Source organism: Mesoplodon mirus (genome assembly GCF_964341445.2).
Source record: "Mesoplodon mirus genome assembly, chromosome: X".
In the NCBI taxonomy this organism is placed as follows: Eukaryota; Metazoa; Chordata; class Mammalia; order Artiodactyla; family Ziphiidae; genus Mesoplodon; species Mesoplodon mirus.
The window spans coordinates 139,395,202-139,420,839 of NC_138981.1; the positions used below are offsets into that span (position 1 = coordinate 139,395,202).

At 58.8% G+C, this 25,638-nt stretch overlaps 4 protein-coding genes across 11 annotated transcripts; all 4 read right to left on the reverse strand.

Annotated features, from left to right (window-relative positions):
• Window positions 1-1,672: 1,672 nt before the first annotated feature.
• LAGE3 (L antigen family member 3) lies at window positions 1,673-3,081 on the reverse strand. The gene is made up of 3 exons (XM_082610274.1): window positions 2,720-3,081; window positions 2,238-2,366; window positions 1,673-1,986 (listed from the first exon to the last, which is right to left on the reverse strand). Exons 1-3 carry the CDS (start codon window positions 2,932-2,934, stop codon window positions 1,872-1,874), a joined length of 459 nt encoding a protein of 152 aa, XP_082466400.1. The 5' UTR covers window positions 2,935-3,081; the 3' UTR covers window positions 1,673-1,871.
• Window positions 3,082-5,836: 2,755 nt separating this feature from the next.
• Window positions 5,837-8,878, reverse strand: UBL4A (ubiquitin like 4A). Of its 3 annotated transcripts, none has more exons than XM_082610270.1 (5): window positions 8,729-8,878; window positions 8,449-8,554; window positions 8,019-8,233; window positions 7,798-7,904; window positions 5,837-5,888 (listed from the first exon to the last, which is right to left on the reverse strand). In XM_082610270.1, the coding sequence occupies exons 1-5, from the start codon at window positions 8,774-8,776 to the stop codon at window positions 5,852-5,854; spliced, it is 513 nt and encodes a 170-aa protein (XP_082466396.1). In that variant the 5' UTR covers window positions 8,777-8,878; the 3' UTR covers window positions 5,837-5,851. The 3 variants fall into 3 exon arrangements, with proteins under 3 accessions (XP_082466396.1, XP_082466395.1, XP_082466397.1); XM_082610269.1 differs by lacking the exon at window positions 5,837-5,888 and adding an exon at window positions 6,257-6,407; XM_082610271.1 differs by lacking the exon at window positions 5,837-5,888 and having other exon boundaries at window positions 7,719-7,904.
• Window positions 8,879-9,482: 604 nt separating this feature from the next.
• On the reverse strand, window positions 9,483-13,217 carry SLC10A3 (solute carrier family 10 member 3). Of its 3 annotated transcripts, none has more exons than XM_082610260.1 (2): window positions 13,156-13,217; window positions 9,483-11,286 (listed from the first exon to the last, which is right to left on the reverse strand). In XM_082610260.1, the coding sequence occupies exon 2, from the start codon at window positions 11,146-11,148 to the stop codon at window positions 9,715-9,717; it is 1,434 nt and encodes a 477-aa protein (XP_082466386.1). In that variant the 5' UTR covers window positions 11,149-11,286; window positions 13,156-13,217; the 3' UTR covers window positions 9,483-9,714. The 3 variants fall into 3 exon arrangements, with proteins under 3 accessions (XP_082466386.1, XP_082466385.1, XP_082466384.1); XM_082610259.1 differs by lacking the exon at window positions 13,156-13,217 and adding an exon at window positions 12,518-12,631; XM_082610258.1 differs by lacking the exon at window positions 13,156-13,217 and adding an exon at window positions 12,518-12,631 and having other exon boundaries at window positions 9,483-11,406.
• A 3,907-nt stretch (window positions 13,218-17,124) lies between these two features.
• FAM3A (FAM3 metabolism regulating signaling molecule A) lies at window positions 17,125-25,071 on the reverse strand. Of its 4 annotated transcripts, none has more exons than XM_082610265.1 (10): window positions 24,877-25,069; window positions 24,469-24,541; window positions 22,509-22,622; window positions 21,889-21,912; window positions 19,712-19,835; window positions 19,550-19,608; window positions 19,155-19,205; window positions 18,751-18,835; window positions 18,548-18,674; window positions 17,125-17,816 (listed from the first exon to the last, which is right to left on the reverse strand). In XM_082610265.1, the coding sequence occupies exons 2-10, from the start codon at window positions 24,479-24,481 to the stop codon at window positions 17,721-17,723; spliced, it is 693 nt and encodes a 230-aa protein (XP_082466391.1). In that variant the 5' UTR covers window positions 24,482-24,541; window positions 24,877-25,069; the 3' UTR covers window positions 17,125-17,720. The 4 variants fall into 4 exon arrangements, with proteins under 4 accessions (XP_082466391.1, XP_082466392.1, XP_082466393.1 ...); XM_082610266.1 differs by lacking the exon at window positions 24,877-25,069 and adding an exon at window positions 24,659-24,870; XM_082610267.1 differs by lacking the exon at window positions 24,877-25,069 and adding an exon at window positions 24,643-24,830.
• Between the last annotated feature and the right edge of the window lie 567 nt (window positions 25,072-25,638).

The following is a 25,638-nucleotide window of genomic DNA, read 5'->3' on the forward strand; positions in this document are numbered from 1 at the left end:
GCAAACCTCATGATTGGGAAGGCATCCGGAAGGGGGCTCAGAAGGCTCCCGCTTCAGTAGTGGGGGAAAAAAATGAATCCTATGGGACTTCCCCGGCAGTCCAGTGGTTAGGACTCCGCACTTCCAATGCAGGAGGTGCGGGTTTGATCCCTGGTCGGGGAACTGAGATGTCACATGCCACGGGGTGCGGCCAAAAACCAAAAAAAAAAAAAAAAAAAAGTGAACCCTACGCTGAAAGCTGCTCTGGTGCCACACAGCAAATCTTCAAAGCAAGACTCAAAAGGATCTGTCCCCAGTAATCTAACAGCATCCCAGAACAAAGCTCAAAAAATATGTCTAGGAATACAAAGATACCCAGCACCCAGGGGGAAAGGCTCAAGGTCTGACACGGAAGAAGAAACTACCAGGGATACAAAGCAGCCAAATCCAATCCTTAACCAGGAGAAAAATTCATCACTGAAAGGCACGCAGATTGGAAAGGAAGAAGCAAAAGTGCCTTTATTCTGAAAACGTGATCAACGATGAAAATCCAATGGCATCTACCAAAGAGCTACTAGAATATAAGTGAGTTGAGAAAGGCTGCAGGATACAACACCGTTTACAGGAAACTAAAACTCCTTCTAACTAAAGGCTTAAATGACTGTCCTAGCACTTTTTCTTCATTGATCTGAGACAAGGCCAGTAAGCCACAAAGCTCCTATTCGAGTGTTTCTCGGTTGTTTGCTCTTGTCATACAAACCCAGTTTTAAAAAAAAATTTTACCAAGGAGACCCAGTAGTGACAAGGATGTGGGAAACCAGCATTCTGGTGGGAGGGTACATTTTCTGTACAATTTGGAGAGCAATTTCACACACTGCAGCGTGAGAGCTTTACATATTTAACCAATTCTACCTCTTGTAGTCTATCTTAAGAAAACAATCATTCAGGCAAAGCTCCACATACAAGCATTCCACTGAATCATTACCTATAATATGGCAAAAATTGAAAATAATGTAAACATTCAATAATGTATCTTTTATGTATCCATTCAATAATGCTTTTGAAGAATTTGTAGAAAAAGGTTCATGTTAGATGAAAAATATCAGGAAAAATGCTAAACTTGCAAAATATTATTGCTGTTACACATTTACTACATAAATACCACTATAAAACTAAGAAAATATTCCAAAATGTGGACAGTAGTTAATACTGAATGACAGACAGGACCTATCCTCTTCCATTTCTTAAACTGTCTTCAGTTACGTTGTACTACTTGAATATCTGAATCACAGAACCTCCCCTCCAATTTAAGGACAAAGGAAAGAATATTTAAAGGTGCTGTAGTTGAAAATAAAGTCAGACACAGCATCGTAGCTCAGTTATTTTTTTTTTAGAAGATGCTGTGGGTAGGAGTTTTATTAATTAATTAACTTATTTTTGCTTTGTTGGGTCTTCGTTTCTGTGTGAGGGGTTTCTCTAGTTGTGGCGAGCAGGGGCCACTCTTCATCGCGGTGCGCGGGCCTCTCACTATCGTGGCCTCTCTTGTTGTGGAGCGCAGGCTCAGTAGTTGTGGCTCACGGGCCTAGTTGCTCCACGGCATGTGGGATCCTCCCAGACCAGGGCTCGAACCCATGTCCCCTGCATTAGCAGGCAGATTCTCAACCACTGCGCCACCAGGGAAGCCCCGTAGCTCAGTTTTATTTTCAGTAGTTAAGAAACATTTAAGCACCAAACAAAGCAAGTGAACCCTCAGCACCCAAGGGCCAGTAGAGGCAAAAGATGAGGCCCCCATAATAAAGTGGCAACTACTACAGGAATCACTGCCCTGGGAGGGATGCACTGTCTAGGAAGGGACACAAGTTTAGACCTTAATCCCTTTCTCTAGCCCTGGCTTAGCGTGCAACAGGGGGCCCAAAGCGCTGCATGGTCCGTATCACCAGAGAAAGCTGGTCAAGAAAGTTGACGATGGAAATTTGGAGGAGGTGGGAATCTTCAGCTCTCCAGTGGCTAAAAGTGATGGAAAAAGAAAATCAAGGTGATGGTAGCAACCCCTCCAGTCCCTGGCTCTGCCCCTCTATGACACCGAAGCTGCTGCCATCTCCACTGGAGTGCCCGCTGGGGCGGAGATGGGGCCAGTGCACCGTGTCACCTCCCTAGATCCAACCCTGCAGTATCTCCGAGTCTCCAATAGAGCGCCCTTGGGGGAGACTGGCCCCGCCACCTGCTGCCACTCCCAAGCAGCCCTTTCTAGAACTTACACTGCCAGGACGCTGCCGCTTACTGTGAGCTCCTTCCCAACAGCCCCATGGTGCAGTTCGGCATCTGGGGCCAGGGACCCACGGGCGATCTCCGCCTCCAAGGTGGACGGGAAAGGCACACTTAGGGCGCTGATGGAGATTCGGTTAAGGCACCATCCACACGGATCTGGTGCTTTGGGCCCTGTCTCAGGGCATCCTGACCAGCCTCACCCCTTTCAGGACTGCTTCTGGCCCCCCAGACCACGCCTGGCCCTAATCCGCCCCAGCCGCCCCGCTGCCCCGTGCTCTCATTTCTTCGCCCCCAGGCGCCCCGGGTTTCCTTCTGCTCTTATTTCTCCCCCTCAAGACCACCCCGCAGCAGCCCCTGACTCCCCCTTCTCCCCTTCGCTCCCAGGCTGCCCCTGACTCGTGCGCCCCTCTGTCCCACCTCCCACCGCAGGCAGCCTGCAGTCCATTCCCCACTCTGCCCTCGGGTAGGATACAATACGTGTGGCCGGCTTCCCGGCCTTCTGACCGTGGACGCGGGGTGTCCGCCCGGCCCCGGAGAGTGCTGTGCCGGCGTGACACACAGAGCTCCGTCGTTTGCAGCGGCAGCAGCACCCCCGCTGCGAGGGCCGCCCCTGCCCCCCTGGCTGTCCAGGCCTTCAGCGCCGCCCGCCATCCTGCCTGCGCCTGTGTCCGCCTCTGCCGCCTGCATGGCTGCAGCGCTCCGCCTCCGACTCTGTCTTCAGGCCGCTGGTCTCCCCATCCGCTCTCTCCGCTGTCGGCTGAGAGACAACGGCTCCTTCCTGGAGCTCCGCCCCCTCGCGCTGACTCCGCCCCGTGCGCCTGCGCAAACAGGCCCCTCTGAGGCCGAGGGGGTGCGAGGTGGGTTCCCGCGGAACCGGCCCGGCTGGGCGTTCTCCAAGACTCCCTTGGCCGCAGAGAAACTGAGGCTCCCTCCCAAAGCCCTGGCCCTTCGCAAACTGTGTGACGCGATTTTAACTTCCCTGAGGCCCTCGTTAAAATGCAGGATCTGCTTGAGCAGGTCCAGGGTCGGGCCTGGGATTCTGCATTACTCACAACCTCCCGGGGGATGTCCATGCTGCTGGTCCTCAGACTACACTTTGAGTAGCTAGGACCTCGCTCAGGACTTGGGATAAATCAGTGAAGCCCCAAATTATGTCAATATCACCTAGGAAGTGAGTTTATTACAAATAAGAGGGGGGGGGCCTCATCTCACACCTATCAAATCAATTTCCAGGGATAATTGACCAGGTGGGGCCCCAAGGGACATAACCTGTTCTTCCAGGCTACGTGCAACTAACCGAGCCTCTTCCCATCACACACATCCTTACCAACCTACAGGCAGCTCACATGGGTACCCAGACACACACACCAGCCCCAAACTACTAAAAAGTCCTTTGAGATGAAGGCTTCCTGTGCTTCTTCCTTCTCTCGCTCCTGCCCCTGGGCAGAAAGAGTGGGCACAGAGTTCTGGGGGTGGACGGTATGGCTTGTCCAGGCAGCCTCAACTGGGGGCATGCCATTCACTGGGCCAGTCACATGTTGGCGTGTAGTGCTGTGTCCCTGCTAGAATTCTAACAAATTAAGGCATTTTGCAGCCACCAATGCAATTCATCCAGTTGGGGATCATCCTTGGATGGTAAAACCGTTAGATAAAGGTTGTTGGGGAAAAGATAGTCACTGGGTCTCAAGGTGTCACCCAGATTACTTGTGCATTAGGGAGGGAAAATGCAACTTTACAAGGGAGACACCAGGTGATCAAACCGAGCCTCCCTAACGGTGGGCAGCCCGGCCCCCTGCCCCTCCTCGCCCTGTGCGGGGAGGGAGAAAGACATAGCCTGCCCTGGGCGGTGCTGTCCTCAAAACACCTAAGCTGAATCTAACCAGGAAGGAAGCGGGCAAATCCACACTGGGACTTTCTACAAGGCGAGTGCCCTGAACTCTTCAAAAAATACTGTTGCCTGATTGCCCGTGGAGAAGGGAGGGTTGGGAGAAGCAAAGTCGGCCTCCCACTTCCTGTCGTTAAAAGCCTGGCCGGCGGTGCTGCCCTTCAGGGCCGGGCACACGTGCGGATGCAGGTGCCAGGCGGGAGGGAACTGTGTCTTCCAGTACCCGTGCCGCCATCAACTGGGACATGCACTAAAAGAATGACAGGAAGGCTTGTGCAGGGGAGCCGGGCATGGCCTCAGAGTCACAGCCCAGAGCTGTGGCCTGAAGCTCAGAGACAGGGCTGGGATGAGCCACAGACACAGGTGCAAAACACAGAAATGGAGATGAAGGTGGACAGGCTCCCCAGGGAGTGACATGGAGAAGGGGTCCGGGGACGGAGTCTTGGGGCCCCCCGACAGTAAGAGATGGGGGTGTGGGGGGAGAACCAGCAAAGGAGACAGAGGAGTGAGCCACCAAGAGGAAGGGAAAGCGGACAGGGCGGCAGCAGAGGTGGCCAGGGGCAGGTCCCCAGGAACTCGGGGAGGCTGCTCCGGCTGGGCCCTGGAGGGGGACAGGGGCGACTGTCTCTCCTGCAGGCTTTTCAAGGCCTGGAGGGCTGAGGCCGCCACGGCTGTCGCATCTGCTGCTGGCAGGGCCTGGCGCGGCTGAGCAGCACCTGTCCCACCTACTGGAGCTGGTCTCGTCCAGGCCTGCGGGGAAAGCCTGCGAGGCGCCAGCAAATCGTGGGCACAGCTGATCTGTCGCCTGGGCGCTTCCAACTCCATGAGCCCCGCCCCAAAGAAACGCTGCTTTCCTCTGCGTCTGCCCCTCCTCCTGTGTGCCCGTGGGAAATGGCACCACAGGCATCTCATTCCAGGTGCCAGACCATTTCTGTCTGAGAGGCCACTTCAGCTGGGCCCTTCACTCATCCTGCCGTCTCCTAGCGGCACTGTGACCCCCACAGGGGCTGTGAGCTGCACCACGGGGATCAGCGACTGTCTCGAGGCCCCTCCGCCAGGAGCGGACAGCGGGTCTCGGGGCCCTACAGCGGCCAGGGGCCAGGGGGTAACAGGTGGGTCAGCACCCACCTCCGGGGCGGACACTTGGCCCAAGGGGTACAGTGCCCGCGATAAACATTCCGGCCCCTGTGGAAGGATCTCAGCATTTGGAGCCTGTGGTGTACATGGGGCCACCCCGAGAATCTAAGGGCAAAGGCGGGGTGCAGCCTGCGGCCATTCCGTCTTCACGTGCGGTCGCCCATCTCCTCTCACGACGGCATGGGCCTTCCCAGCTGGGCCTCCCATCTCTCATGCCGGCAGCATCTCCTCCCTCTCCATGTTCCCTCCCCGGCCCTGCCCCTCCACAGCTACACCCTGCTGCGCAGACAGGCTTCCGGAAGCAGGGGTCCGCGGTCACCGTCACGGCCCCTTCCCCACGGCGCTGCCGACGACCTTCTTGCTACCGAGGCAAGAGGAGGCTCTGCCGTGCCCTCCCGGTGCTTCTCGGCAGCACTAGCCACCCACCCCACCTTCCTGGAGGGGCGTTCTTGGCCTCTGACACCGAGCTCTCCCTGCAGCCTCCACAGCGTCTCCAGTTGGTGAAGTCCCTCACGGCCCAGTCCTCTCCCCTCTTTTTACACCATGCTCCCAGGGAAGCCGTCTCATCCGTCCTCACGGCATCTAGGACATCCCGAATGTCATGGAAGGCTGCACGGGGCTGTGGAAATCAGACCGGGTCCGGATCCCAGTCAGTCCTGTCAGCGAGGCGCCTACCATACACCCTGAAGACGCCACTCCTGTCTCCCTGTCCAGCCTGATCTACCCGCCGCCGACTTCCTGACCCCCCTGTCCAACTGCCCAGCAGATGGCTTTGTCACCCTCAAGCCGGGAGGCACTGGCACAAGGGACTCAACAACCGCCTCCAGGGTCTGTCTGCAGCATGCGTTTGTGTGTGTCACTCCCTTGCACCGCACCGGTCAGCCCTCCCCGAGGACCTGGCTTTCGCTGAGAATCTCCCTCTCCCGCCCAAGCCCACCCCACCCCCGGCCAAAACGATGGAGGCACCACCCAGTTCTGACCAACGAAAGGACAGCGTTTATTTGCTGGGGGCATCTGAGAAAGAAGCTACGCTACAGGTTGGGAAGGTGCTCCTTGCTGGCTGTGATCAAGGGATTTGGTGGAAGCTGCAGGCAACCATCTTCTGATCCTGAGGCAGAGGCCTGGGATGAAGCAGACGCTGCAGAGTGCAGAGGGGAGGTAGGAAGAAACTGGGTATTTGGTGAAACTGTTTATCTGCTGCCAATACCCCTGGACTTCTCAGTTTCGTAAACCAATGCATTTCCTTTATTGCTGACACCAACTTCCTCTACGGTTAAATCAATTACTGGAAACCAAAAGCCGCCCAGCTAATACAGTTCCTTTCGGATCAAAGTCTCACATTCACCTCTAGTGTGACTGGCAGTGTCAGTATAAACCTTCCTGACGGAAGAGAGATGAGAGTGTAGGCAAGTCTATCATCACACGGGCCCTGCTGCTGGGCGGGGCCAGGGCCTTCCATCTGTTCTTCACAGCCTTTGCCCGTCAGGCCTCTGTCCGTCCTCCCAGCCCGGGGACCCGGCGCTTACCCCACGAGGCCCAGGCAGGAGGGCGGCCCAGGCGCCCTGCTCCGAGGAGCAGGTGCCTCGATGATCTCTAGGGCCCACCTGCCAGCGGCTTCTGCCCCTCCCTGGCCCCCCACGACGTTCCTTGTCAGGCAGTGAGTGGCGTGCACAGTGAAAGGCCCTGTACACACGCGGCAGGGGAAGGGTCTACTTTCAGGCCGTGGGTGAGCGCAGGGTGTAGGGGCCTGGCTGAGTAAACTCGAGCCCACCACCTGTCATCTCTAAGGGTCGACGACCGCCCGTGTCCCGGAGGAGACAAGCAGAGGGGGTGCCCAGAGAAAAGCTGTGACACTGAGGGCCATCACTCAGCTTTTGGCCTCACTTTGTATCTGGGACGCAAGGGGGAGGATGGCTGCAGACTCCCGACCCCGGCGGGTGGGGGGTAAAGGAAACTGACTGAGGTCTAAGGAGTGACCCTCACTGTGCAGAGTCAATGGCTGGGGACCAACATGACACAGGGACTTGCCTAAAGTAACACCGCAGAGCTGGGTGACGTCCCAGACCCCCCGACATGCTTTCCCTTCATCGAGTGCACACTGGTGGCAGCAGCTTGAGGGGGCCCAAGGCTGGCTGTCACTTGACCTGCCAATGTCAGACCTGCCAGAGGCGAGGTGACAGGACTGGGCAGCAGGGGCCAGCTGCTTCCCCTTTCAGGCCTGGAAAGGTATTGCTCGAGGGTTTATCCTCAGTGGGCTGAACATGGAAAGCCAAAGCCCACCCCTCAGAACCCTTCTAAACAACCCTCTCACCCTGAGGCACTTCTAGAAGCTGCTGGACTCAGGTCGTGGTTCTCCCACTTCAGCACTAGCGCCAAACATGGGAGCAAACCCAGGTCAAGAGCCAGATACAGGTACCCGCGTACCCGCCAGCTAGCATTATGAGCCGAATTGCAACATTAGAACACATTTAATGCTACATGCAGCTTGTGGCCTGGCCCGGCTCCTCCCCACGCTCCGGGAATCCTACTTGGAGAGCCCCTTCTCCATAGCTTCAGTCACTTCAGGGTGCAGGAAGCGGCCAGCCAAGCGTTCCATGTCATCCAGCGTCAGGCGGCTCAGGGACCTCTCATAATCCTGAGGAGAGAAGGCCAGGCGGATTCAGTGGCGCGGGTCGGGGGGACACTGGGATAGGGGCAGGGGCTGCGAGCGGCTGGGTGGGACGTGGGAGTTCCGGGCGACGCTGCTCACCCTCTGGAGTTGGTCCAGGACCCTGCTGGCATCTGCGGCGCTGAAATGACGGGCCAGGACTTTGGAGATTAGAGGCCAGGCGGCCGGGGGTGGGGCCGGGGCCTCGGCCACTGTCCGCGCGCTGCTTTCTTCCAGTAACACCTTCTCCAGAGGTTTGACCACTAGGTTGAGCTTGGAATTGGGCCCAATGCTGTAATCCGAGAGTCTTTTCCCATCTGCCCGAGAGAGATTGATAGAGCTGTGGCCCACGGTGGTGGGAAAGGCCTCGGGGAGGCCAGGCGGAGCGCCGCGGCATCCAGCTGAGGATACAGCCTCCCCGGGGGTCAAGTGGCCAGAGCCCCCTCCAGTCCACTGCTGCCCGGGCTCGGCCCGGACTCCCCGTCCCCTGACTTCCCGCGGGGCTCCCCGGGCGTCTCCTCTCCCCGGTTACCTGCCAGAGCCTTGCCCTTGAACAGCAGCCGCTGCTGGCGGACGGGGACGTTCAGCCTCTCGGAGACCAGATGTTTCAGCGTGGACACCAGCTCGTCCTCCGACACCTGGCCGGGCCGAGGGTGAGAGGCAGGCGGTGAGGCCGCAGCCCCCGCGGAGGGCGGCTCTCCTGGCTTCCCCTGCGAGGCCAGCCCGCCCGGTCCGTCCCCGCCCTCGGCCCGGCCCTGCGCCCAGGGGCCAACCGCGTGAGCCGGCACGGCGGCGGGGCCCGGCGACGCTACCTGCAGGTTGCACTCGCGGCCCTGGAGCGCCTTCACTGTTAGCTGCATGGCGACCGCGGCGGCGTCCACTCCAACCGGCGCGAAGCCCTACAGCCCCCCGCCGCGCGCCGCCGCTCCGGGCGCGCGCCACGAGCTGCCGTTGCCGGAAGTCGCGCGAGGGGCGCGCCCGGCGTCGCGGCCCCGCCCCCCGTGTCGCGTTCCCCCGCCCCCCACCCCCCGGAGCACAGGGACCGCCCGGACCCGGGCCCCGCGGCGACTGAGCCGGGAAGCCCGCGGGGATGAGAAGGGGTGGAGGAACTAGTCGGGCCCGGTCGGCGGAGTCGGGGAGCTGGGACTCGGGGGAGAAGGCGGGCCAGGGGTTCGCTCGCCCCCGCTCACCGCCCGCGGGCGGAACAGGTCAGCGCCGAGGCCGATTCCCTGCCTCTCAGGAGTGCGCTGATGACCCGGCCCTGCAGAGCTCGCCCCGCGGCCCTCCTGCTGCCTCCTTCCTAGTCGGCCTGCGGAAAATCAGCTGAGCTTGGGAGAGGGCGGGGGAGCCAGTCCTCCGCTCTCATCTTCCCACCGCTCCTTCTAGAACAGAGAGACCCGACTCTCAGAGGGGATGCATGGGGAAGGAAGGCTGAGAGAGAAAGTCTGGGCAGAGGTCACCGTGTCACCCAAGCCAGCCCTCCACCCTGGCCCACACTTACCCAGCCACACCCTTCCTTCCCCCCACCCGCAGGCCTCAGAGGGCAAAGACTGGAAGGGACCCAAGCTTGCTTCTCTCTTTTATTGAAATATATTTTCTAGGCAGTGCCCACCTACTGAACTCAGCATGGCCTCTTTGGCACTGAAAGCTGGAGAATAAAAAACGAGTAAAAAAAATAAGCCTGGATTTTTCTGAGTGCATAGTGCATGAGAACTAAAGGCCTTTGGTACACAAGAACTGTGGGGACCGTGGGTGGAGGCTGGGGGCTAGGGGTGGCGAAAGCTTGACCCGGGGGGCCTCAGGGAACTGCACACACACTGCTATAGATGAAGTGGCCAGTAACTAAGGCCAGCATCTCTGAGGTGCCACTCAGTGCCACAAGGAAGGGGGCCTGGGAGGCATAGTCAGCCTGAAGGCGGCGGAGGGACAGCTGCAGCATGGCCAAGGCCAGCAGGCTGTTCTGCACCCCGACCTCGATGCTGACAGTCCGACGCTGGGCCACTGGCAGCTTCAGGCACGTGGCCAGGCAGTAACCCACCAGGAGGCCAACTGGGGGCACTGTGAGGCCCACCAGCACAATGGGCAGCCTGACGCCCGCCAGGATGAAGACCCCCATGTGGTAGGCCAGGAAGAGGCCACCCAGGAGCAGCACGAAGCTGAAGGGCTTGATGACCTGCAGCAGCAGCTGCGAGAACTTGGGGAGCTTGGACTTGATCACCACACCTGCTGCTATGGGGATGGCGATGAACAGCAGGGTCCCCAGGATCTTGGAAATGGGCACGTGGAGTGTTTCGTGGATGCTGAGCAGGCGGCTGTAGATGGCCGAGGACAGCGGCAGGAAACCGGTGGCAGCCACTGTTGAGATGAAAGTCATGGAGATGGCCAGGGTGACGTCCCCCCCAAGGAGGAGGCTGAAGAGGTAGCTCCCCCCGCCGCCGGGCGACGAGCAAGTGATGATGAGGCCCAGAGCCAGGGCCTTGGGCAGCATGAAGACCTTAGCCATCAGAAAAGCATAGAAGGGCATAACCAGAAACTGGCCCAGGAGGCCCAGCAGCATGGGCTGGGGGCTCTGCAGGAGCCCCTTCAGAACCTCGAGCTCTACTTTGCACCCAAACGAACACTTGTTGACAAAGATAAGAGGCAGAAGCAAGTAGAGTACTGGGCTCTCCGAGAAGTGGGCCAAGTCGGTGCCAAGGGGGGCAGGCGTGTCTTCAGCAGCTGAGACCCTGATGCAGAAATCTCTCCGCTCCTCAACCAGCGTGGATGGGGCCTCACGGGGGTCCAGGAGCTGGAGGTGGAGTGGCGCTAGCCCAGGCAGGCCCGAGTGGATGCTCACCACGAAGCCGCCCCCACCAGCCCAGGCTATGGCACTCACGTTCTTGATGGTCAGCACCTCTGTGTCCAGGGAGGTGACCCTCAGCACGGGGCTAGGCCCTGTCCCGTTGCCCTGGCCCGGGTACTGGCTTGAGACCACGATGATGCCCTCGCTCTCCTCTGGGAACTCAAACTCTGTCACGGAGCCATCCCCAATGCTCAAGTAGCAGCGCCCTGTCAGGGGCACAGTACGGCCCACAGCCGTGCTAAGACTGGCGCTGGCTGTGCCCCGTGCCCCCCAGAGCAGGCTGACAAGCAGCAGGCTGGCCCTGAGCATGCCTAGGGGGCCTGTGCAGACACTGCCCCCTCCCGGGCCCGGCCACCTCAGGGAGCTGCACCCGCCCCTCCTAAACACCATGGCTCCTCCCAAAAGATGGGGAGCCCGGGCCCCCTGCAGCTTAGGAGAGCGGCTCTGCGGGTGCCGTCGGGTTGTCCTGAGAAGGGTCCATGGGCAAGGCCTGGCCCTGTGCTGCCTTTCTTGATGGCAGAGGTCTTCCTGAGGAGTGAAGGGACACAGAGTGGTAGGTGGCTGGTGAGGGTGAGCGGCTGTGAGCCCAGGAGCGCAGGATCTGGAAGCCCACTGTTCAGAGGCTCGGCAGGGCCCCTTGCCGCAAGCCTGGGGATGGAAACGCGAGGCCTAGTGCTGGCCCTTGACTGCCATTCGGCTGCCCCCTCCGCAGTCACAACTGCCTCAAGCTTCCCATCCCTCACCCAGAGGGGCCACCTATAGGTCGGAGTTCGCCTTCAGCCCGCTGATAAGCACTGATTCCCCTGGGTTTGCCCACCACAGTGACCATCTGGAGATGTCCCGATACCAGAGGACCTGGGAGAGCCACCCTCAATCCTGTCACCACTAGCCTGTGCCCCACCTGCTTTGAGACGCAGCTGCAGCAGTACCACAACTGGGACGAAATCTCTGAAGGACTGCCCAGGGATGCCAAGGAAGCAGGCCCGCTGAGAGCAGGTTAGGGCATTTGAGTGTCATCTGCCAGGCAGAGAGCAGCCAGCAAAGGGTGGGGCAGTGTGTGACCACCAGGCCAAAGGCCCCAGGGGCTGATGTTCACCATTGACACGTGAACAGCGTTGCCGTGCATGGCCACCTGGCCTACCCTTCCTGCTGACAGGGGTGAGATGGGGGTTCTGGGAGGGAACAGGTCCCCTCTCCCCAGGGGACTTGCCGGAAGGGGCAGCAGGAAGGGATCAGTTAGGGCCACGTGTCCACTGGGGGTTCTCCTCCTTCTGTCAGAGCTCCCACTCCCCTGGCAGTCCCAGAATTTGAGCTCCTAGAGCCACTGTGCCACATCTGAGGGGCTCTGCTCAAAGTCCAGGGATTCCTCCCCTGCCCACATGTGCCCCTAGCAGAGCCTGGAACTACCAGTGAGAGGAGGAGCGTTTCTAGGAGGGCAGGGCGCCTCAGGGGGAAAGGAGGACGTTTGTCTCCTTCCACTTCTCAATTTGGGCAGCCAGCAGCCTATTGCCACATCACCTGCAGGAACTGGAGCAACCGGGATGAGGACACAGTGATTTTTCATCATAACTGTTGATTGACTCACATCCTGCGCTGTCCCAGTCTTGGAAGAGGCCCCTGCTTCTCTAGATCCTATCAGGGTTGGGTCCTGGCCGCCCCCCTCACCGATGCCGGGGGAGCAGGGGAAGTAGGTGGTGAAGTTCCGCTGTGCCACCCTGGGATGCTATGGCCTCTCTTGCCTGGGGTTTGCATCACTTACCCTGGAGGCCTTGGTCCAGCCTTGAGTCCCACCACCGAAGAGGGAGGCAGGAAAACCAGAGGGAGTCACAGGGAAAAGATGAAGGCACCCGGTACTGAAGCCACCGGGGTGCTGTGAACCAGTTCAGAAGGGAGCGGAGGCGATGGGCCATCCACCCCGTCCTTCCAGTACCGCTGGCGGCTTTGAGTCACTGAGTCACTGCGTGAGGGGTCTGGCCCGGATCCCCACTATTTCTGCTTGAGGTACCGCTACAGTTTGGGCAGATGCGCCCCTAGGCAGGCGAGGGAACCCCGGGCCGGCGGCTTTTTCCACACGGGCCAAGCGTTCGGTGTCGGGGCAGTTGGCAGTGCTGACCCGGGTCTCCTCCCTACCTGGGAGTCCAGAAGTTGTCGGATGGGGCACAATCAGAGCTCGGGCAGGAATCGGGGAGGGAGGGGAGGAGGAGCGCGCCGCCGCCGAGTTCGCGCTGCAGCCCCGCAGCCGGCAGGCCGGCGACCCGCCCGGGCGGTCCCGGGGTCTCTCACGCCATTCCCGGTCCCCGCGGCCGCGCCAGGCCTCACGAACGCGCGGTGGTGGCCCTTCCCCGGCCGGGGCCAGAAGCCGCCTTCCAACCGCCCTTCCCGGACCGAGGCTCTCACCTGCCTCCGCGGCCCCGATGCTCGGCGCGGGCGCCAGCGCCTGCCGGGCGGGCGGACGCCTGCGAGCTCGGCCCGCTGGGGCCCCGCCCCGAGCCGACGAGGCCCCGCCCCGCCTACCCCGCGGCGGCCTCCTCACCTCTCGCGGCCGGGGCGGGTCCCGACCGGATGTGGCGTGTCTGGGAGCGACGAGGTGGCGCGCGCGCGCCGGCTTGGCAGCCTTCCGGGTGGTGGTTGGTCGGCGCTGGGTGCGGACTCGTGTGGCCACCGAGCCGCGGGTCCCAGCCTCCTGTGGTCGCTGCCGGGGCGACTCGCTCCGGGTAGGCACCCCAGTCGTTCCCAAACACGCTGCGACCTCTAGGGGCACTGGGACACAGGCTTAGACGTTAGCCGAGCTAGGACGCCCGAGGACTGCTGCTAGTGGCGGGAGACCGGGGTCAGGGTAAAGGCCACGTTCCTGCTCAGGGCGCCCAGCCCTGTAGCTCGAGAGCCAAGTCCGACCGACCCAGATTTCGGGTCCCAGGCTCGGCCTTGTTCCACCTTCGCTTCGTTCAAGCTTCGACCGAGCGCCTATTTCCACACTGTGTAGTATCAGTGAACTTTTCAACCTCTCAAAACTATTTGGGGCCACCAGCCAGGTCCGGAGGCTTCACGGAAAAGGCATGCACACACATGGCATAGGAAGGGCAAAAAGGTGGTGAGGATGTAGGATGTGGACATGGGCAGACAGTAAGCAAGCAAGTATAGAATCACGGGGATTTGCACGTTCCCAGAGGCTGCTGGGCAACTGCAGTCAGGCAGCGGGACGATGGCTACCCACTGGTCTGGAAGACCTCTTGAAGGGCTGTGATGGAGGCCAGTGGTGCCCAAACTTGCAGGTTCTTGCCCCCAGGAGGTGCATAAGACACATCGTAGAGAATGTCCAAAAAGACCTGTAGCATCTCTTCTATTTAATTTTTCCAATAAATAATTGGAATCATTTAAATAAAAACCTATTAATTTTCATCTAGCCTTATTTAAAAATTCTACTTGTGTATGTGTGCTATAAAGTTCAGAGTAGTACATGCGTGTGACATGTAAGCAGACACAAACATCGTGAGGGTACACACTCAGGGTTTGATTTATGTCAATGATGCAGAAACATTCAGAGGCTATAGCTCTAGGCTGTTCTTTAGCCTCAGTCCATAAGCCATTTGTGCGTGGACTTGGTGTCCCAGAAAGTCTGTACTGTCCCTCTCAAATGGGTTGAGCTGTCCTGATGGAAGCAGGCTGGCACAGGTGAGAGGGCTGAGCGTGGCACATGCTGTGTTGAAGCTGGCCAGAGGGAGAAGGGGGATGGGTCAGCTGGAAGAACGGGGGATGGAAAACCTAAAAGATGTGTTCGCTCTTGAGGAAACCTGTGTTTTTATATTCCAGCTGGACGGGAATTGGTGCCAGGGGTCAAGGGGAGCAAATGTAGTTAGAAGGCTGCTCCCCACTACCGTCAGTCCTTTCAGTCTCCCCTGAAAAGCCAGAGTGGGCTGCTGGGCTGTCCGACATGAGGGAATTTAGAGGCCTTCCCTGCAGGAAAAAAGGTGTGGCTAAATTAAAGACAAGATAATGTTTGTAGTTAGTTTAGGGGATTAATAATTTACCCCAGAAGAGAAGGAAGGTCTCTACAAATCAGTCAAGGATATCTAGTTCCAAAAGAGAAGTCATCTGGACCGACAGAATAGATGGCACAAACGACAGTGACAGCTAAAACATCCGTGCACTTCAGATGGGAGACCTGCCACCGTCCTGCTAACAGGGTCACAGTGATGACCCTGAAAAGTGTGCCTACCTCCTGCTCTCCAGGCAGGGGGCTCCAAGTAAACCGTGTGATAAATCAGCACGCATGGAAGGCGTATTCTATACAAGCACAAGTACCGGATGCATTTGGTATTTACTGGGAAATGTAGTGACAACTGGCGTTTTTGCATGCCCAGCAACAGGTCACGGCCCCCGAGTTTTCTTTCGGGGGCCATCCCTCCTCCATTCTCGGTACACAAGGATTGCATGAGGATGACCCCAACACTGGCCTCTGGGGTGGGCACAGGCCCAGGGGTAGCCAATCAGAGCCACACAGATTGAGACAAGGATAAACCCATAATCCAATCTGGACCCATGAGAGGTAGTGCCCGGGGACTTGGGCTGGAAGGCGGGAGCTCTTTTCTTGCTGGGGCTGCTAACCTGGGACATCTACTGTCACTCCCCCTGCCTGGGGAAGACAGCATGTTTGAAAAGGATGCAAACACAAAGAAGAGTGGAGCCAAGAGATGGAGAGCCTGTATCCCAAGGACGTTACTGGAGCTGGAATCACCCATGGGCGTTGGGGTCTGTTACAGGAACATTAAGCCTCCCTCCCGTCATTATGTATTTATCTTTGCATATGCCAGTTGCGTTGGGACCCTGTCACTTGTAACTGATGACGTCTTAACTCCTGAGGGTAGGCCTGGGGGACAAAACCCTGGCGGAAGAGGACCGTAGGATGTAGAAAGACGTACCTCCGCTTTGGAAGGTCGGGCGGGCTGCATCCCACACCACTGTCAGCATCCTACCTGCGTTGGGCCACATGGGGGATAAAGCTGGCCTGCCATTTCCATCTGTGTGACTCTGGCACACGCAGTGAAGGTCTGGGGCAGGTCAGCTGGCTCAGCAGTTGTATAAGAGGCACCTCCCAGCCTTGCGGTGCGGCCCTTCGCTGAGATGCGTTTCATTTGGGGCAAGCGACTAACCTTGTGGGGCCCTATTCATCTGGCTTCTAACCTCCCAGCTCCAGGGAAACTTTCCTGAGCACACCAGGGACCATTTATCTTCCGTAAACGGGGCTCACCAGCAACCAGCAGCACTTGCTCGCTGGGGTGTGTAAATGAAACACTGGCCACACGATGATCACTGTGGCAGCCCCACTGGGTACATCTAGATTCATCAGACTAGTCTCTCTACTTTGGAGGATGTTGAAAATGTCCATAATAGAAGGTTTAAAAAATGAATACATGTATATGATACTATAGTGGTAAGTATTCGTCATTATAAACACTGTCAAACGCACAGACCGTACGACACCAAGAGGGAAGCCTGATGTCCACCCTGGGCTTTGGGTGGTGATGACGTGTCAGTAGAGGCTGGGTATGTGGGAACTCTGGACTTTCTGCTCAACTTTGCTGGGAACGTAAAACTGCTCTAAAACAGGGAGTCTATTTAAAAATGAAGACACATAAAGCTCTCGGCACAGGGTCAGGCTGCGTTTCAGCTTCTGTGAACACCGTCTCCCAGGTAAGCAACCCAGGCCGTCCTCACGTCTCCACTTCCTGATGCTTCGCAGCCGTGGCTATGGCCTCACGACCACAGCTTCTCCTCCCGGGCCGTCCCTCGCCTCTCTCTCCTCTTCTGCCACCTCCTTAAATACTTTCATTTCCTGATGCCGTGTTCACTCTCTCGCAGCACCTAACCCCTAGAGGGGGGACTCGCAAGTCCACTGCCCCCGCCATGGCCCCCTTGAGCCTACCTGGCTGGCGCCCCGATTCCTCCATCTGGGAAGTCCCAACCGCCTTCTCTCCTTTTCGTGACCCCAGGCCATTTCTGCACCCTCATGTACTTTTCCAGAAAACTCCTTATAGTTTCTTGCTGGTTCTCACCCCTTGCAGGGAAATATAACTGCAGTCTGTGAGAAATGCCAAATAGCCCATGTGACTCGGCCTCTTGCTGGCCTGATTTCAAAGGCATATAACACTGAACACTGTGGGGGAGACACACTAGCTCTTGCAGGAGGCTGGGGGGAGGGGGGAAGCTCCTGGGTTGGTTTTAATCCCCATCCCTGTCCCTATAGGCCTGTGCCGTGTCTAAGGGCAAGGCTACAGGGATGCCCGCAGGGGAGCCCCTCTGCTCACCACCTGAATCACATCTCAAGGACAAGACCACCCGACTCCCCTCTGAATGCACCTCATTCCATCGGGGGCCACCAGTTTATTAAGACATCATTTAGAAAGCGGGCCCTCTGACAGACAAACCGCAGGAGCTGCCACCCACCGTGCTAGGAACTGCCATCGGGCTGGCGACCTCACTGCCCGGCCGGCCTGGTTCCCAGGCGGTCACCCCTTCCCGTGAGAGCAAGGCAGGAGGCAGCCAGGCGCCGGGAGTGGCCACCACGTTCGGCTCAGCAGAACGAACCACACTGGAAACAGGACTGGCCTGCAGATCAGCGAGCCACTCTGGGACGGATAGCTTCCGGAAGATGCCCCGACCTGCCAGGCAGCTGCTACCAGACTTGGGGCCGCAGGTGCTTGGGACTTGGGTGGGTGTCGGCCAGCAGAGCAGCTTTAGGAAAAGGAGACGGGTACCTGGGGTCCCCGGACAAAGCGCCATGGGGCCGCAGCGCAGCCCCACCACTGGGCATGATCTGGTCACTGGTCACCGCCTCGGAGCCCTGACATGCTGGGGCAGGAGTGCTCCTGGCTGGGCGTGGGGTCGGGCCTCAGCACTGTGCCGGTGCCTCCTCCTGGCTAGGTACAAGCAGCCTCGCTTAGTCTGGTCCTCGAGCTTGGCCGCTAGCTGGCTGTGGTCCTCCTGGGGATGCAGCCTTCCATCTCCAGCGCCTCGGGCCAGCCTTCGTACTTATTGGTATGCTTACTGTTCTTCACGTGCTGCGGGTCGGTGGGGGCAGGAAGGCACGGGTTCAGCCCTCGGGCACCAGGGCCAGACAGAATTGTCTGTCCCCCTGTGCTGGGGTCAACCAAGCGTGCAGCCTCGGGCACCCGCCACCTGTCTGTCCCAGCGCCTCAGCGTTCTCCTCTAAAGATGGCAGCAGCTGCCCTGGCTTGCCCCCTCGCAGGTGGGGGGGAGTCACCTTCTTTGAACTTAGGTGGTCCTGGCACACACTGGGAAGGGAAGGAGGGGGAGTGTGTCCCTGCCCTCACCCTGCCCTCCCCCAGCCCTCAGGGAGCCGCTGGAAGCTGCAGGAAGAGCGAGGCCAGAGGGGGGCGTTTCTTCTCTGGGGGCTGAGCTGCTCTTTTGGCAGCCGGAGCCTTCCAGAAACTGGCGGAACAGCCTGTTTGCCTTGTTCTGCTGTGGGGAGCAGGGTGTGCAGTGTGAACTGGGGTGCTGGGTTTTGGGGGGATGGGACAGGACTGAGCATCCTGGCATGCAGGATCTTAGTTCCCCAACCAGGGATTCAACCTGTGCCCCTTGCAGTGGAAGCGCAAAGTCCCAAACACTGGACTGCCGGGGAAGTCCCAGGAGCATCTTAAAGATGTGTGGGCTGCTGTGTGTGTGGGTGCTGGGCGTGAACAGAGGGGACCTCAGAGGATGCAGGCAGGAGGGGAGGGCAGACTGGCCTGCGCCGTGCAGTGGGGGTCCCAGGGCCTGCGCCCCATACCTGCTCAAAGGGGCTCTTGTTCTGCACACCCTTGGCCCCTACAAACACCCAGCTGTCCCGGAAGGCCAGGTCCTTGACATTCTTGCTGCCCAGATCGCTGAAAAGCTTCCTGGTCTCTTCATTCATCCTGCCCCACAGAAGGAAGAGATATGAGCTGTGACCACAGAAGGGTGAGGCCTCGGCCAGCCTCGGCCATTACTTACTTGGTGGCTGGGTCATCGTAGGAAGCCACAAACACCAGGGTGCCTTCATGCAGCGGCCGGATAAACTTCAGTAGATCATTGACATCTGGGGGGACAGTTCCCATGGAGCAGCAGGCACCACTGAGCACCCCTCCCTCACCAACCCGTTCTCCAGATGAGGAAACTAAAGTAGTGATCAGGCCACGGACACACCCCGGCCAGGGTTGCTGAGTGAATGCAGGGACCAAATGGTATAAGAAACCAGGGCTGAAGCCCTGACCGTACACCTGTCCTTCTCCCTGGCTTTTCTGAACCCAAGGAAGTGCTCAAGATGCCCCAGCGAGCGGACAGAGGGAGCAGCTTTCAGGGGGAAGATGCTGTCATTCCGCCCACAGTCAGAAGGCGGAGGCCGCGGCTTGACTCACCTCCCGCCCACATGTCGAAGGCGCGGGCCTCGATGAGCTCTCCGCTTACCCCTGGTCGGAGGGAAGGATGGGTGCTGCTGGAAGCTTTTCACCTCCCCCCATATTCACGCCCACCGTGCCCCTCGTTCAGACCGCTGGGACCCACCCGAGGCTGTGGAGCTTCTGCTCAGCATTGGGGGCTCTCCAGGGACTCCCCGTGAAGCAGCCTCCCACTTCCTGGAAACTTCCAGTTCTTCACTGCTGCCACGCTCTCGTCCATTGGGTCACCTCTTCTGTGGAGCCTTCAGCTCGCACAGACCCTTTCCCAAGCCCCCCTGCGAATCCCTGGTGACGGGGTGGAAGGAGGGCAGCAGGTCACGGCTCAGCTTTGCCTCTCTGCTCCGTGGGCAACTCACCGTTCACCAGGGCGATGTTCAGTCCCCGGCCCACGTTGTCCTTGACACTGCTCATGAGCCTAGCAGGGGGACAGAGCCTTCCAGTGGCACGTCTACCCTGCTCGAGCCCAGTCCTCGCAGACCCAGCTCCCCTCCCCACCCCCGCCCGCCTGAGGGGCTCACATCCTGTCCTCCAGGCAGATCTTGGGTCCAATGACGTTGGCAGCCCCGCTGACCATGCGGAAGGCCAGGTGCTCCTCGGGACACGGCTGAGGCAGGCCGCATTTGTACTTCCTGGCCCTCGGCTCTGGGTAGGGACAACAGGGGTGACCCATGGGCCTGGCCCTGGGGGCACCCGAGATCTGAGAGGGGGAGGTCAGGACCAGCCCACAGGGAGGAATGAGTGACCACAGACCAGGGGACTGGCGTGGGGTGGGGATGTGGCTCAGGCCAAGGAAGGGACACTTCCATGGACACTCTGTATCCCACTGGGGCTGGCCTCAGGGCAAGGTGACAGGGACCCCAGGGAGGCTCTTCGGCCACTGGTGGGAGAAGAGAAAGGAGGCAGGAGGGCTGGCCTGGGCTGTGGCCCCACCGGGAACAGAGGATAGGAGGGAAGGAAAGCTGCTGGGAGGGCAGGTGCAAGGACCCCGTGGAGAGGGCACGAGGAGGTTGGTCTCTATTACGAGGTGACCTGTGTCCCCACAAAAGATGTTCTCAAGTCCCAACTCCCAGGACCTCAGAATGTGACCCTCTGTGGAAATAGGGTCATTGAAGTTATAATTCATTAAGATGAGATCATCCTGGAATAGGGTGGGACCTAAATCTAATGACACGTGTTCTTACAAAAGACAGAAGAGAAGACACACACACGGAGAAGTCCTTGTGAAGACGGAGGTGGAGATGGGAGGGAGGCGGCCACAAGTCCAGGGACACCTGAGGCCACCAGAAGCTGGCAGAGGTGAGTAAGGGTCCTCCCTGGAGCCTCTGGAGGGAGTGTAGCCTTCCAACACCTAGATTTCAGACTTCTACCTTCCGGAACTGTGAGAGAATACACTTCTGTTGTTTAAGCCACCTGGTTTGTGCTATTTTGTTATGGCAGCCCCAGGAAACTGATACAGATTCTGATACCAAGAAGTGGGGTGCTGCCATAATAAATCCCTAAAAATGTGGAAGTGGCTTTGCAATTGGTAACGGGTAGAGGCTGTAGAATTTTGAGGTGCATATTAGGAAAGGCCTAGATTGCCTTGAAGAGACTGTTGGTAGAAATATGGACAGTATAGGTGATTCTGGTGAGGGCTCAGAAAGAAGAGAGAAGGGTAGTAGAGAGAGCTCCTACGGTCCGGGGTAACGCACATATCACCATGACCAGACTGTCAATAGAAATGTGAATGCTACAGGTGCTTCTGGTGAGCTCTCAGACAGAAATGAGGAACATGCTATGGGACACTGGAGGAAAGGCCATCCTTGTCATAAAGTGGCAAAGAACTTGGCCAAATTGTTTTCCACTGTTTTGTGGAAGGCAGAACTTGTAAATGCTGAACTTGGAGGTTGATGAATTGAGGATGTAATTGTTAAGTATGAAGGAACCAGAATGTGAAGATCTAGAAGATTCTCAGGCTAATCATATTGCAAACAATGAGAAAGCAGGCTCGGGAGAGAACACCAAGGGTGTGGCTGGACAAGTGTCCATGAAGAGCTGGGCCGCGTGACCTGTGGACCCACTCAAGCATGTCAGCGGAAGCCAGGAACGGAGAGATGTGGTTATCCAGGAAAGATTTGGAGGACTCTCTTGTCTTACAGCTTAGACCCTCATGAATTGCACAGGAGATCAACAAAGTTTTTGAGAATTTTATACCAGTAGAAACACTGCCAGCCTGGACGGAAAGGGACAGAGAAAGGACAGAAGGGAGGAAGGATGATTCCAAGGGCAGAGCAATGGCTGCAGAGGCCAGAGTTGGCTCAGGCCCAGAGGGAGGGTAGGATCGTTCCCTACGTTCCAGATCCCCCCTGCCCCCACCAAAGGCCCAGGGATTCTTCTTATGTTTTGAAATCGAATGGATTTGCCCTGCTGGGTTTGGGACTTGCTTGAGACTGATGACCCCTTTATTCCTTCCAATTTCTCCCTTTTGGAATGGGAATGTCTATCCTATGCCTGTCCCCCTAGTGTATTCTGGAAGCATGTAACTTGTTGTCTAGGCTCACAGCATGCAAGCAGCTCCAGTGGGCTGTGACGGCTAGTTTGGGGAGGGATGAATGGAGAAGAGAAACCCTGGAGGGCTGGGGACAGGCACGGGTGTCACTAAAGTGGTAAGAGGGGTGGGCACAGGGCAGGAGCAGGGAGGTGACAGGAGCCTTACCTGCAGTCACTGAGTTCTCTGGGCCTGTGGGTACAGAGAGTTGTTTCTGTTAGTGTGGACCTTTCCCAGGGCCTGCAGCAGGGCAGCCTGCTCCTACACTGTGAAGTCAAGGTGGAGGGGCAGTCAGGTTCAGGGGCCAAGGGCTTAGCCAGGCTGACCTTGGCACGTGCGTTCCTGCTCGAGTCTAAATGATGTTCAGATGCAGAGCTCTCTGCTCCAGGAAAAGGGTAGACGGGAATTGCAAGAAGTACTTAGGTGATGTGTCACCAGTAATGAGGTGTCGAGTCCCCTCCCCATCTCAGAACCCAGCAGAAAGCCTGCAGGGAACAACTCGGGAGTCATTCCCAGTGTTCAGCAGAAGCTCCCCTGCCCCTCACGCAGGCCCCAGTGAACAAAGAATTCTAATTAGTGGGGATTGGCGTTTCCAGCCGAAGCAACTGGGAGGTAGGGGGAAGGCTGTGCCGGATGCCAGGAGGCGGACCGAGGGCAGCTATAGGTGCCCTGCCAGGAAGAGACAGCAAACCCAGGCCACCGCCACCTCCACCGCGAGCCTCAGGCTGCAGGCCCAGGCGGCCGTGCCGGGGACCTCGTAGCGGGGTGAGGGAGAGTCCCATACTCACTGGCAAAGAGTTGCTGGATGCGAGGAAAGCCACCGCCAGGCCCACCGAGGAGGATGCTGGCTACGAGCCAGGTGAGGCCCACGGTGATGACCAGGGCCACGATGCGGAGGGGACCTAGAGGCATGACAGACACGGGCAAGGCCTCCTCAGATGCCAGCGAGCTCCCGAACGACCCCAGGGCCTCTCATGATCGGATCTCCCCAGGCACTTGGGAAGAAGCAAGTGGAGAACAGGAAGGTGGGAGCTCCTGGTGGGTGAAGGAGGAAGCTGAGCTCCAAGTTCAAGGCTCAGCTTGGCTCTCTCTGGCGGTGTGGAGGGGCCGCCTAATCTGCTGCTTCTGAGGCTACCAGTGTCTTTGAGTCCCTGCCATCCTGCGCTCCTTTCTCCTGTGATGGTGACGGAGGAAGTTCCTACTCCTTTGGAAGGCCAGGCAGTCCTCCCTTCCCCTGCTGTGAGCTGGGCGCCGAGCTCTCCACCCTGCTCGGCTTTCTTAGCATAGCGGTCACTTTGTCTCCCTCTTTCCCCTCTATTTTCAACACCTCCCGTCCTCAGAAAACGCGGGAGGAAAGGCCTCCTTCGGAATCACCTCCACAGCCAGCGGCGGGGCTCTGCGCCCTCCCTTCCTCTCCCTGCTGGCTCCTCCAAAGTCCTGTGCGCTGGCTTCTTCCACAGACTTCCTTCCCCATCTCGCAACCTGCTCCACTCTGCCCTTGCCTCCATTACCCCTGCAGGACGGCTTGTGGCCAAGGCCGCCTGGGACCTTCTTGATGCCAGCGCCCCAGGTTACCTCTTGGCCCTAATGTCCCTTGACCCCTCGGGTGGCCGCGCAGGCTGAAGCCCTCCCGCGGAAACCCTTCTCGGCTGGCTTCTGGGACGGCACCCTTGAGCCCCACCTGGATGCTCCTCATCCTTCTTGCTTAGATCGTCCTCCTTGACCCTCCCCTGAAAAGCTGGACTTTCCCCAGCTCCTGTCCCACAGCGTCCTCTCTGCCTTTACCCTACTCCCCGTCTCCTCTCCTGCCTCGACTCTACCTGTAGGCGCCCTGCTCTGCTCCCAGCCTTGAACTAACCCTCACGAGCACTGACTGTATTTCACCACTCCAGCCCTGACCACTCTTGAGGCCCCACTCTCCCAGCCAGTTCCTCATGGGTCAGCTTCCCCGGGATACGTTCATAATGCTTCAATTTCAGCAGGTATGAAGTCCATCCCCCAACCTATCCATCCCCAAGCCCCCTTCATCGTAGCTGTCCAGGTGACAGCAGGGCTGGCACTAGGTTCACATCCAACCGCAGGGCCACTATGGTCAGCTTCTCATCTAAGACCACTGCCTCTCCCTGTCCACCCAGCCGCCGTGCTCCCTGGAGCTCTCTCCCACAACTTTTTCCAAACAGCGGCCAGTTATGTCATTTGGGAGAAATCTATTATGATCCTCATCTCACAGCTGAAAAGAGAGAGCTAGGAGCTGAAGTCCTCAGAGGTGAAAGGATTTGCTCAAGGTCATAGAATGAGTGTTTCTGCAGAGTCCTCTGTTTCAAAAACCAAACCCAGGGACTTCCCTGGTGGCACCGTGGTTAAGAATCCGCCTGCCAATGCAGGGGACACAGGTTCGAGCCCTGGTCTGGGGAGATCCCACATGCCGCGGAGCGACTAAGCCCATGCAGCACAGCTACTAAGCCTGTGCTCTAGAGCCTGCGAGCCACAACTACTGAGCCCACGTGCCACAACTCCTGAAGCCCGCGCGCCTAGAGCCCGTGCTCTGCAACAAGAGAAGCCACCGCAATGAGAAGCTCGCACACTGCAAGGAAGACCCAACATAGCCAAAAATAAATAATAAAAAAACCAACCCCCAAACCCAGTGGTCCCACCACCCCTGGCCCTTCCAGACAGACCTCTGGACACCTGGGCCTCCAGACAAGTCTCCTTTCCAACTCTCTCCGGTTCACTGTGGAAGCCACCCACCTGCCAACCTCATGGCCACTTCTCCCGCTGGGGTGGGGCAGCCGTCAGGTGCAGCGTTTGTGGACCGTGCGCTCTGGGGGGCAACAAAGCAGAAGAGCAGGTTTGGGTGGGGGTCAGGGATGATGAGCCCGTGCTGGGTCCCAGCTGTGGGGCGGGCGCGATCGGTGCACCGACTTGCTCGTCCAACTACCTGGCCAGGCTCCTCAGGAAGGCGGAGAGAAGCCCGGCTGGGACCGGAGGGGCCTCGGGAACCTGGAGGCTCACGATCGTGCCCACGGGAGCCTCTGGGCCTGGGAAGTGGAAGTGGTTCTCCCGGACGCGGGAGTGGGAGGCCCCAGCTCAGGCCCCCCCCCGCGGCCCCCCGGGCCTGGAGGTCGGCGACGCGGGCCGGGCAGGCCAGAGACTTGCCTGGCGGTGGGGGGGATGTGAGCTCGGTCAGGGGCAGCCCCCTCAGGCTGGCCGCCCCGCTCTGCTCGGCGAGGCGAGGGAGCTCCGCGGCGCGGAGCTAGAGGCCCGGCAATGGCGGCCCAGGGCGGTAGCACGGCCCGCAGGCGCCACCCCGCCATCGGTTGGGGCTGGGCGACCGGCCACCGCGTGGGAGGGGCCTGAGCCTGCCCCGCCCCTGACGCACGCTCCGGCGGAGCCGCGGGGCCGGACTGCCAGGCCGCCAAGGGGAGGGGCCCTACTCAGCCGCGCCCCCGAGGTCTCCTCTGAGACTTCATTTAGGAGAGACAGCCCAGCGTCCCCAGGCTCGTGCCCTGCGCTCGGATTTCTGAAGTTTAGGAAGGGGCGGATGGATCTGGGGGCGTAATTAGATACTGTTTCAAAGTTCAAGTGTGTGCCTTTTGTAAGGCTGGCAGTTGTGGTGCCCAGTAGACGAACCTCCTGCCAGGCACAGGGCAGCGGCCAGACGGCTAGTTCTTAGAGAACAGTGTTTACATCTTGCTCAGAGCAGGCATGTTGGAAAGGCTGGTTTAATGAGCGCCCCCTGTGGGCCCAGAGGCACATTCACCAACCCCAGGGGCACCACCCTCGAGAGGGCCAGAGGCCTGGGACTCATCCCAAGCCTTCTGTGCCTCAAGGGGCAGCTTTGTTTCTCCAGAAATGTTTTCCAGTGGGGACTTGGAGAGCATGAGACCCTCTTGTCATGGCCCTACCCCAGTGCAGGCA